This window comes from Lycium ferocissimum, chromosome 6, assembly GCF_029784015.1.
Source record: "Lycium ferocissimum isolate CSIRO_LF1 chromosome 6, AGI_CSIRO_Lferr_CH_V1, whole genome shotgun sequence".
NCBI classification, from domain to species: Eukaryota; Viridiplantae; Streptophyta; class Magnoliopsida; order Solanales; family Solanaceae; genus Lycium; species Lycium ferocissimum.
Window position 1 is genome coordinate 15888044 of NC_081347.1, and position 12106 is coordinate 15900149.

Consider the following 12106-nt stretch of genomic DNA (forward strand, 5'->3'; position numbering starts at 1 on the left):
TATAAGGCAGAATTTGCTTGAGGCAAAACTAAATTTTGCCTTGCGAAAATATTTGACGTATATACTTGTATTTTTGTCATTGCTACGCTATTAGTGACCGGTCCGACACAGTATTATCACTCAGTCGTCATTAAAATTTTTGTTGACGTTTATATTAAGATAATAGTGCTCCACATTGTCTTAAAATCACGGTCCATTCGTTCATTAATGTTAGCGTAGAGAGTTGCACTCCAAATTCAAAAATCTCATAGTGTTTAGCTTTGAATATATACAATGCTTTTAAAATGACATTTTCAACTTATGCATACGCCCAAAAGAAGATAAATAGAAAAATTATTTATTTTTCCACAAAATCTTTTCTTTAGAAAACATTTTCCGTCAATACCAGACACACCCATAGGAAAGCAAAATATTTCGGACCGGGAGATTGATATCTTGAAATCTAAGCCCTAAGTAGTAAGTACAACTCTCAGGACAAAAGTTAAAAAGACGGATTTGCCCTCGAGTATTACCTCGTTTCTTACACGGCGGCTCTCAAACAAAATAAGTATCAGACATTCACAAAATCCGCTGTTCCTGTCTCTCCTCGCCCAAGGTAAACAAGCATTGCTTCTTCTACTGTCCGCAAATTCTTCTTTGGTCAGTGTTTTTTCTTTCTTGAAAAAAATTATGCCTCATTTTTTCATAGCAATAGCTTTGGTATTTACATGTTTGTTCCTTCATCTTGTACTGTTTCCTGTTTAATTCTTACTTTTTGCCAATTCGGTCTTGATTATTTTCTGTAAACTTTTATGGGTATATACACTTGTGCTATTTGTTTGCTTCTTTCTGTTCAAGAAACAATTTTTTATTTCTAGGGGTTCTGCTTATTAGGTGGTTGAGCCTAAAGTTCCGATTTTTCTTTGATTTTTTAGTTGTATCTAGTTTGATTTTGGGTGTTTTGGAAAGTAACGTAGCATCTCTGAAATGGGTCTGGATATTAAGCATTGCTGAATAGTGGCGGAGCCAGGATATTCATTATTCATTAAGGGAGTTCAAAAATAAGAAGATGTAAATACACGAAGAAGCCATGAGGGTTCAACATCTGCTATATATACATAAAAAATAATTTTAACCTTGTATATATAGAGTAATTTTTCACCTAAGGGACCCCCTTAACCCTACCTCGCTCCGCCCCTTAGCTGAACCCAAGTAGTTTGATTGAGACGACGACGACAACAACAACAACAACAACATACCCAGAATCCCACCAGGTGGGGTCTGGGGAGGTAAGTATACAGGACAGCCTTACATGAATTTACCTTGTGAAGGTGAGATGATCGTTTCCGATATACCTCAAAGACACGAAGAGATGAAAAGACAGCAGTAATAGTAGTTTGATTGAGGCATATAGTTGATAAATATGATATCGAGTGGTAGCCCTAACCTGAAAAAATGTTATTGGACGGTACTCCTTCCGTCTCAAATTATCTGTTGTGTTTCTCTTATACACGTCCCTTAAGAAAACATTAAATAAGAGTTTTTTTTTTTTTTTTTTTTTAACTATTTTACCCTCATTTATGTCTTAAGATATAATCTCTATTCATTAAATATGTACTCTATTGGGTGTCTGTACTGTAGTCTTCAAAAACAATTAGTACAAAGGATAAAATGCGAAAAAAATAATTAATTTTGTTTTGAACTTCTGAAAGTACAAATAATTTGGGACAACTATGTGTAGAAATCACGACAGATAATTTGAGACAGAGTAGCATGTGCTACGAGATTTGGGTTATGGTAGCGGGGAACTAAAGGAGTATTAAGGTATGAGTTTTGGTAGTTACTTTGACATTATTGGTTGTGATTAAAATGACTGAAATGACAGGATACGATCTAGGTTTTCAAAGTTAAAAAACGGATCCGTTCTTAGATATGTTTAAAGGTCATAATGAAATTCAAATTTGTTAAACAATTCATATAATAACGACTTAAACCTCAGACTTTGGATGGCATGTCGAATTTTGTTCAGTCTAATGTCTCCTTTTGGAAGACTGAGCTAAATACTAATGTTTCTAGACTCTATTCCAAGGACACAGATCGGTCAATTGAAAAAAAAGCTATAGTGGAGACAAGCTGTTCTAGACATTGGTCTTGGGTCTTCGGAGATAAGCTGTTTATGTTTCGATTTAGCTACTACAGAATGTTCATTAGTAAATATGTTTTTTTTTCAATTGAGTGAAGCAAATCAAACCATGTGATGCGATGCAAAAAGGTATCTAGGAGTGATAAGTGGAAGTTATCATTTAATTCTTCTTATTCTCTGTGCCTCACTTTAGATTCTGGTCATGTCTTATCAGCATTGTTGTTAATCATCTAGGTCAAGTCTCTTTTAAGGTTAAAGAGCATTCTTAGCTTGTCTATAGAAAGTAAACAAGAAGTTCTTAATATGATCAGCTTCAAGCATTTGGAACCCTTTTATTCATCATTCTCTAGCCTTTTTTTAAGGTTAACTCGATCCTCATTAAATGAAATTTTTTCGGCGTAAGTCCCAAATAAGTACCATTTTTGAACTATCAGTACAATAATAGTGCATTAATAGGTTGGGAAACCCCTTGTAGATGGAATCGATATTTAGGGGGCTGGGGCAGCAAAACTGCTTTACATAAAATAGAAAGGAGATGATGAATAAGGAAAGGGATAAGCTGGCTCGGAGGTAGTAGGTACCAGGTGGAATAGTTGAAGTGTGCGCAAGATGGCTGGACACACCACCATTATAAAAAGAAAAAAAAAAAGGGAAAGGGACAAGAAATTACAAGGTGAAGAAAAATTAATATATGATTGAAAAATGAGTAGGAACCTATCGTCCTTATCAAAAAAAAAATAAAAAAAAATATATATATATATATAGTAGGAATCTATCTTGGAGAAACTAAGACGATAGGGGTGATAGAACAGGTGCATCGTAGTTTATGGTGAAATAGTTGGATTGATTGGTAAGCGCTGTGTTATTAGAAGCCATTGCTTCATCACTAAAAGTGACAAAACGAATTGAAGTGATGGGTTTTCACTTCATGAGTGAAGGCACGTGCTTTTGTGAAATGTGCGCTTCAAATAATGGCTTACAAAGTGATCCCAACAAGAACTGGTTGGTTCTCCGAATTTCAACTTTGAAGAGTTGGACTAATATCTCATTATTGTCTAGTGGATGCTGAATTTAGTTACTCCTCCCATTATGCATTGTTTGACACTATTTCCTTATTAATCCGTTCCAGAAAGAATGAGACATTACTATATTTCCTTAATGAGAAACTGTTATATTCACACAAATGCTATGACATATTTAAAACCACAAGTTTAAAAAGATTTCCTTTCATTATTGAACTTTTTGCCAAGTCAAACTATGACAAACAAAGTGAAACGGATGGAGTTCTTAATTACAACTTCATAATTATAGTACTTAGTTCGTATATGTTTAATATTTTTTAATTTTTGGTTAATTGTGCTCTTCACTTCAATTTTTTTTTTTTTCTCTTCTCAGTTCTTGTTTCAAACCCTGTGGACGATGTTGCCTTTTTGCACTTTTAACTTCTAGAAACACTGGGCTATCAGTGGATTCAAGATGATCATCCGGAGAAATACTAAATTTTTGACATACAAGAGAGTCAATTCTGGTGGAGGATATGTTTTAAAACAAACTTTGTCACGTCACTTTAGAGATTTGGATGAGGATTTTGAGTAGGCTGTTCGCAAATTTTATAGGGATGGAAGATGTAAACATTCACTCACCCTCGGGAGAGTTTATGTTGTAAACAAAGAGAGAAACTAATATGAATCATTGCAAAGGACTTCAATGATGTGAGATTACAGGTAGAAAGAATATCACATAAGCCTCAGGGCGTAGTTTAAGTAGCAAAGGTTGAAAGACTTGTGAGTTAGGTTCATCATTGCGGATGGTAACAGGGTGTGCTTCTGGCTTGGTATATGGGTGACAATACCACTTAGGAATGATTTTTCCTACCTATTCTTGCTGCCTGATGATAAGAGCATAAAAATAAAAATTACAGAGTTCTTGAAGAAATATGAAGATCCTTGATCCTGGGTTATTCCTTTATAAGATCATCGATGAGGTGCAACCTTTCTTAGAAATGTTGTATACACGGCAAAAGGGATATAATGATGTGGAAATGTTTGTATGCGAGACAACAGTAAAATCATACTACAATATAGGACCCAAAGAAAGGTGGCATCCTTTACTTGGTATGTTTCTTGGGGATTCATTTTAACTGCGGAAGATTTAAGGAGATACAACAACAACAACCCAGTGTAATCCCACAAGTAGAATCTAGGGAGGGTAACATGTATGCAGCCTTACCCCTACGTTTATGGGCTAGAGGCGCTGTTTCCAATTGACCCTCGGCAATCCTCCTTTATCCGGGCTCGGGACCAGCAATCTGTACGAGCTCATAGCAGCAAGAAGTTTTGGATGACCGCTCCTTGTAGTAAGAGAATCTTTGAAGGGATTGAATACCTGATGAGTGTCAAAAGCTCTATTTATTTTTGTATTTTTGGTATATAGGGAAAATTTCAGCTTGTTGAGAGTTTGCTTGATTTCGTTGGTTATTAAAGCTTATCCAATGCGCTACTGTTATATAGCAGACACCTTGGTGTTTTATTAGTGAGTTTTCTGATTTATTAAAAAAATGAATTGGAATAGAGGAGGAACATGAGGATTACGAAGATGGCTTTAGAAAAAAGGACTTATGCGAAGGTGAACGTTTAATTCCAATTCTACTGTTTTTCACTGCATTTGGCAGAAGTGTCTAGATTTTAGACAGAGAGTTTTATTGTGGCATAGTTTTTTGCAGTTTTCTCATGTATTATGTTGTCATATGGCTTTAAGATTGGATAATGAACCCAATCTCAAGTCAAGGTGCAACTCAATCATATTAATGATCATGCTTTAAAGCCTTTGAAACAAGTCAGGAGTATTGCATTTCACTGTTGAATTTCTGATTTTCACTGGCCATTGAGCATCTGTTAAGGTGTTGTTGGTTGGTGTGAAGAAGGGAAGGAGTTTTTTCTTTTTCTTCCTTTGAGATAAAGGGGCAAGAAATTATTGAATCGGCTTACAACTGTCTTTTGTTTTCTTTTTTTTTTTTTTTTTCTTGAAAATGATGAATCGGCTAACTGTTTGAATCTCATTTTCACTTATCTATTGCACTTCACCTTTGATCAACTGTTTTAGACATTGCTTTTTTGGTGTACTTGGTGGGAACTCGTTACGGGATTTGTTTATTTCATGGATTTTGATCTATGTCAAAATTGAGAAATGGAATTCATATAAGTGTACCGGAACACTTAAAATTTGGCTAGTTGAAGCTCCATCATCCATTTCTGGGTGATAGATACAAAAATTTACTGCTCCCTGGTACGTATGCTGACGTCCCAAAATAAAAGAGAACTTGATTATTGGATACAAATCCAGGTTGAAACCTGGTATCTTGATTTTCTGAGCAATTCAGCACAGATTCAACAAATAGTGAACAGGTTGATGGACTACTGTTACCTAAGCAATAATAAGAACAATAATAATATCTATTTTTATTACTAATCTATTTTTGTTTTCCTTAATAATTTATCTATGTGTTTTCTTTTGCTTTTGATGTGTCGACCTTTTATTCGTTATGATTGATTTGTGAAATTTTTCCATCTTATATTGGGATGCTTTTTTGCTGATCATATTGTTTCAGGGTTTTGAAATGGAGGATCCACCTAAAGCAGAAGATCAGTTGTCTGAGGAGGCCTCAGAAAGTGCGCCTCAGAAGATACCAGAAAACCTCGAGGAGATGCTTTCTAGGCATAGGTAATTTATAAGGCTCTTACGGGACATTTTGCCTTGTTTTTGATCTCCCCTAGTTGTATTTTTGATATTCTCTATATAATCCTCCACATGATTATTATGTATTTACGTTGTTTTGCTTGTAAGATCGGTCATACTCTACTTGTATGCGTGTCTATAAGGAAATGCTCTTGACTTTGTAAGTAAGCGCTCTTATTGCTCAAATATGAGTTTATGGAAGGATTACTAACCTTCTATGATGCTGATCCACACAGAAGTAATTGGAAGTTTTTCTACTTGTAGAAATGAATATTACAAAGATTCCTAATTAAGATTATAACAGGCTTCATGGATCATGCACAGGCTTTCAGTTTTTGACCTTGTTTACCAATATCGAAGATGGCTTGTAACAAGGTTTTCGGTTATTGAATGTCTGAGCATTGATTGTGAAGCACTTGCTTAATTTATCACTTCAAATTAGTTATTTGCGCTTAATTTTTTGTTGACACGTCATATCGATGTATGCAGGAAAGAAATCTCTCAGCTACAGGGCAAAGAAGTTGCTATGAAAAAGGCAGCAGCTAAAGGTAGCAAAGCTGAACAGAAAGCTAAGAAGAAACAAGTGGACGAAGAAGTATCTAAACTTTCTGCAAAGCTCAAAGAAATGCATGCTGTGGAACTTGCTTCTTTAGGCTACAGCAGTGGTAGTAATAATGATAATGGGAAGGAAAAAGGGAATCTTGACACATTGGTGAAGGCCATTGCTGGGGTTTCTGTCAGTAGTCAAACTGACCATTCAAAACCCAGCAAGAGTGTGAAGAGACGTGAGAAAAGAGCTCAAGAAGAGGCAGCCAGAGAGCAGAGAATACAAGAAGAGCAGAGTAATATCATAAGTGATCGGGTTATTGAGAATGAAAAGTTAGAAAGAAAGATTGAGCCACTTGGATTGACTGTTAACGAAATGAAACCTGATGGACACTGTCTGTACCGAGCTGTGGAGAATCAGTTAGCCGTCCACTCTGGTGGTTCATCTCCTTACACATATCTTGAACTACGACAGATGGTGGCAGCTTACATGAGGAAACATGCAACCGACTTTCTCCCTTTTTTCCTCTCTGAGAATGCAGAAGGGGGAGAATCGGATGAGAAAAGGTTCGAGAATTACTGTAGAGAAGTGGAGTCGACCGCTGCCTGGGGAGGACAACTTGAGCTTGGTGCTCTAACTCACATCTTAAGGAAACATATAATGATATTCTCAGGATCATTTCCTGATGTTGAGATGGGAAAGGAATACAAATCTGGCAGTGGCTCATCGGCTTCAAGTATAATGCTATCTTACCACAAGCATGCTTTTGGGCTTGGAGAGCACTATAACTCCCTTATTCCCAGTTCAGCCTGATAGATTCGATTGACATTATGTGGAACAAAGCGTCTACAGCAACATGATAGCTCATCTGATATCATGGTTTACAGCAAACCAATCTAGCAACAGTTTCATTTGTGTCATAAGTCATCGAGTAAATGCGTTTTCTACAATGTTATTGGAGGACTAAATCCTAACTTATGGATTTTGTTTTCTGTTTTGTGATAACTCAAGACTCCCCTTTCTTCGTATTCCAAATTAAGAGTTTTTCTGTTTTGTTTCCAGTATGCCCATTCACCGTCATTTTTTGCTTGGTGGGCTGTTATCATGCTTGGTTGCAATGACCAGGAAATTGTCTCTTCCAATTTTTGGAATTGTCGTATCAGTTCTTTTTTACTTGCTCACATCTTGGCCATGTGAACTAGTAAGTATATCTCTACTTGCTTCCTTTTCCCAGTTAAAGGTGTCCGGTGTATTTACCAGCGTTCTATACTTCTATCAAAGAGTGAAATAGAGCATGAAAACGCTTAAGCTCCTTTTTTGGCGCCCGCCTTTTATTTGTATCTATTTAGATGTTGGAGCAAGGGAAATTATAAAGGAAGAAGTTAGTGGATGTTGGAGCAAGGGAAATTATGAAGGAAGAAGTTAGTGGAGGAGTCTTAAGGCGTTGAGAAATATAATTGAAAATAAGGCTAACAGAAGTCTTTTCTTATCCTTTCAGATAATAGATAATGGTTAGTATATTTTTTGAATTCCTATAAACTGTGATGTATTTCCTGTCCCTGATTTGATTGAGATAGTACATGACCTCATTGCTTCATCTTAGAATTTTATGACACTTTAATTTGGTCTACAAAAGTTTCTTTTAGAAATAGAGCTGAAGTTTTACCCAGTGATCTTTACCAGAAATGGTTAAAGCTGTAATTATTTTGTTTGTGAAGAAACTAAGCTTCTTGGCAAAATGCTTAAGGTTAACACTCACCTGTGTTTCAAGATTCAAATTCGAATTGGTTCATAGTTAGTGTAGGAGAATACTATATTTGCCTAAGCAGAAAATTACCCATATGTCGAGATTCAAATTCGAATTGGTTCATAGTCCAGGTCAGGTCAGAGACCATTAGTATTTATACTGCTGGTCCAACAAAGAGGCAAAGTGGACCTCTGCCTGCCTCTTTGATCAAGATGTTGACAGAGTATGTGTGCGCGCACACGTATATATTGTATATATGTATATGTCGAAATGGAATCAACTTGAATTCGGGATCGCTATTGAATTCTTAGTGAAACGCTAGATTTCTTATCTGATGTCTGTTTTTCTTTAAAAAATATATCAATTGAAGTGGAGGAGTGGAGGGTTTCTTCAAATGACAAGGGTTGGATCAACTATTCAATCAAATGATATTGAGCATGTTTACATCTTTTCTCGCAAGACAAGTGAGCTACTATTTCTTTGCAAAACGGTGCTCAATTCCCTATGTGGCAATTTTGTCAATATCTCTTCATTAGTTAGGGGAAGGATCTGCCAATATATGTATTAATTTTTTTTCTCATGTGTATACTCCATATAAACACATGTACGGTTAGAAAAGATTTACATCTATCCTAGGATGTGACCTGCGATTGCCTACCAACAAGGTAACTATAAAACTAAGATTATATGCCTTCCGTAATTGGACAGATGAAATTTGGCCTTTCAAGGTATCAACCGACATTTTTCTCCTCATTGAGCCAATTTTCTCAGAGAGAATCAATTGATGATAAGAATAAATCAATACCCTTTTTATTTTTCATTTTATCACATATGTGGATTATTTTGGAATATATAGAGAGAGTTTGACCTGTGTTACGTTGGTTCTTGCCGTATCACAACTCACAAAAGTAGGAGAATCACCAAAGTTTCATTTTTGATACCTCATCCTGCTTCTCGAACAGCATGTACTAAGGATATCTTCTGTGCCTTTTGTTTTCTCAAATCATAAAGATGTACTATATGGTTGTGCACATCTTCTATACAGCTGGATACGTTATTTCTTCTTTATTTGGAAGATGCTCCAAGGGAAAGGACTTATTGGTTTTAACGAACTTCTGGTGCAACTTCAATTAAATGCATCAATGAATAGTTATGCTAATCATGAACGTGCTTCATTTTGGACTTTCTAACTAGCCTTTTGTTTTCTCAACTAATCTAGAATTGTGCTGCGTAGGGCCAATTTAATAGGAAAAATGCTTTGATATCAAGATTTTTTCCATTTTTCATGCTCGAACCTCTAACCTCTAAATTAAGGGTGCACTACTACAAAATCTTTGTTTTCCCATTGAATTTCCCCTTTGAATAATCTTCAGTGGCTATGTCATTCAGTGGGAAAAAAACATAAATACTAGTGTTTTCACATGGAAAAAGTATGAAATTTCCCACCGTTTCAATGGGAAGAAGTTTCCAACGATGTGTTTTCCCACTGAGTTGGTTCAATGGGAATAAGGTGGGGAAATCATGTTTTATAGTATAAATTTCGCCTTTTGAATGTCGATGGGAAAAACTTCTATTTCTAGTAGTGGTGGAGAGATCCTATCAATCTTTACCACATCCCTTAGTATTAATGGTGAGGACACCTGAAGTAAGTGGTGTTATTCAATAGGCAATTGAAAAATAATACTCCCTTTCGTTCAAATTTATGTGAAAGTGTTTGACCGGTCACGGAATTTAACAATAAAAGGAAGACTTCTAAAACTTGTGGTCTAAAACAAGACCATAAATCATCTCATTAAAGGTAATATATGAAGTTTAAATTAAATTGTTACTAAATATAACAATTTGGGACTCACTAAAAGAAAGGAATAATGTCACATAAATCGGGAAGGAGAAACACCAAAATAAATCAGTTTAGGATAGTAAAGCCTTAAAATCCTCAGTTCAAAACCTAAATTCGAGTACAAACTGAATTTTAATAATAGGAATTGCGGGTAGACATTGAAATTTTTTGAAGACTAAAGATTAACCACAATATTCTTTTGTCCCAACAACGACTTGTTTCCAGCTAAACGAGACCATGCGTCATATTGTGGCTAAACCTGTTATCCGGTTTGAACCGGACCGGACCGGTAACCAGTTAACGAACCGGCTGGTTTCCGGCTTACCGGTTAAAAAATCGAAACCGGACCGGTCCGGTTCGAAACTCTCCAAAACCTCTTTTTTATTTTATTTTTTGTATAGTATATATATATTATAGTATTTATTAGTATATTGTAGGTATTTTTACATATGTAATATAAGTTTATAAGTAAAGTTTATATATTTACCGACTAACAGCAATACAGCATATACATATATATATATATATATTAAGTTATATGCTTAAGTTGTACTACATATACCTAAAATATACTAAGAATATACTTATATATATCAATATACTTAGGTTATATATATATATATATATATATATATATATATATATATATATATATTAAGTTATATGCTTAAGTTATACTACATATACCTAAAATATACTAAGAATATACTTATATATATCAATATACTTAGGTTATATATATATATGTTTAAGTTGTATGTATATTATATATACTTATAACTTTTATATATATGTGTTTAAGTTATATGTGTGCTTATAACTTATATATTATAACTTAAGTTATTTATAGCTTAAGTTTTTTCTAAGTTTATAAATTCGTATTTCATAAATTAAGTATATTTATATTATAAGTATATTTTAGTTATTTTTTAAGTATAAAACTTTCTAGTTTTTAATTTAAGTATATGCTTAATATATTTTAGGTATATTCCTAACTTAATATAAGTAAAAATATGAACACAAGTAAATAGAAAAAAGCTCAATGAGCCATATATTTTATTCATTCTTAGATAACATTTATTTGCAAGTTGTAGTTTTTTTTTAACTTGCAAATAATACATGAGTTGCAAAGAAATAGTATAATAATAAAATCACCAATTGTCAATCATTTGGTTAATTTCCCCCATATCATATTCGGCCATGGAGATATCTTCAAAGTCTTCCATTTGGTCCGCTCCACTTGCTATCAAATCTTCAATCTCTTCCTCTTCGCCTTCCACCGCTTCTAAGTTTTGGTTGCGTCACTCCAATCTAATCCAATCGCGAATGTACACGAGTACTTGCAAGCTAAATCCGGATAATGAGTGTCTATGATCTCCAATTTGTTGTCTTCCTTGGCTAAATGCACTCTCCGAAGCCACGGTTGATATTTGAACCGTAAGGATATCTCGAGCCATTCTTGAAAGTATCGGATAACTTGCCTTGTATTTCTTTCACTATGCTAAGACATCCAAATCATCTAGCTCCTTGATATCCACATTTGGCTGCATCAAATAAAAGCGATATTCATCAAAGTTTGCATTATGAGAAGGAGTTGGATGTGAATGTAAAACTTTTAAATGCGACAAACCCGACAAGCCCTTTTGCTACTTTGAGAAGTAGTAGGGCGTGGAGCAACGGGTGTAGCATTTTCTTCCAAATTAGAATAATGACTAAAAACTTTTCCAAACTCAGCATCAATCGCGAACTCGGCGTCAGCTAAAGATGGTTCAACTTCCTCTTTAATTTCTAAAAAGGTATAAATTTGACCAACCAATGCTCTAGTATAAGACATTTTTAAACAAGGATTTAAAAGAGAACCCAATATAAATAAAGTTGGGATGGGAAAAAAATACTTCTTAAATTTTGTTATCATATTAAAAATAGCCGCTTTGTAACCGGATTTATTTTTATACTCTTGTAAAACTCTAGCTATTTCCGCTAAGTAGGCTAAAATTTCGGTTACCGTGGGATAGAATTGTTTAGAAAAAGCAAGAGTTGCATTATGAAAAATTTCTAAAAGTTCAACACATTCCTTAACATCTTCCCAATCCGTAAAATTTAACCAATCATCAT

The 12106-nt window shown here is 34.7% G+C and overlaps 1 protein-coding gene across 4 annotated transcripts; it reads left to right on the plus strand.

The window, feature by feature from the left end:
- Positions 1-447: 447 nt before the first annotated feature.
- Positions 448-7609, plus strand: LOC132059421 (OVARIAN TUMOR DOMAIN-containing deubiquitinating enzyme 5). 4 transcript variants are annotated; one of them, XM_059452044.1, is made up of 3 exons: positions 448-595; positions 5730-5842; positions 6347-7609. In XM_059452044.1, the coding sequence occupies exons 2-3, from the start codon at positions 5739-5741 to the stop codon at positions 7215-7217; spliced, it is 975 nt and encodes a 324-aa protein (XP_059308027.1). In that variant the 5' UTR covers positions 448-595; positions 5730-5738; the 3' UTR covers positions 7218-7609. The 4 variants fall into 4 exon arrangements, with proteins under 4 accessions (XP_059308027.1, XP_059308028.1, XP_059308026.1 ...); XM_059452045.1 differs by having other exon boundaries at positions 461-639; XM_059452043.1 differs by lacking the exon at positions 448-595 and adding an exon at positions 655-699.
- Positions 7610-12106: the final 4497 nt, after the last annotated feature.

Excerpts from the sequence above, each read along its gene's own strand:
- LOC132059421 (XM_059452042.1), top strand. The coding sequence starts at position 4,703 with ATGAGGATTACGAAGATGGCTTTAGAAAAAAGGACTTATGCGAAG. Across the intron at positions 4,748-5,729 it reads AAAAAAGGACTTATGCGAAG|GGTTTTGAAATGGAGGATCC; the intron begins GTGAACGTTTAA and ends ATATTGTTTCAG. Across the intron at positions 5,843-6,346 it reads GAGATGCTTTCTAGGCATAG|GAAAGAAATCTCTCAGCTAC; the intron begins GTAATTTATAAG and ends CGATGTATGCAG.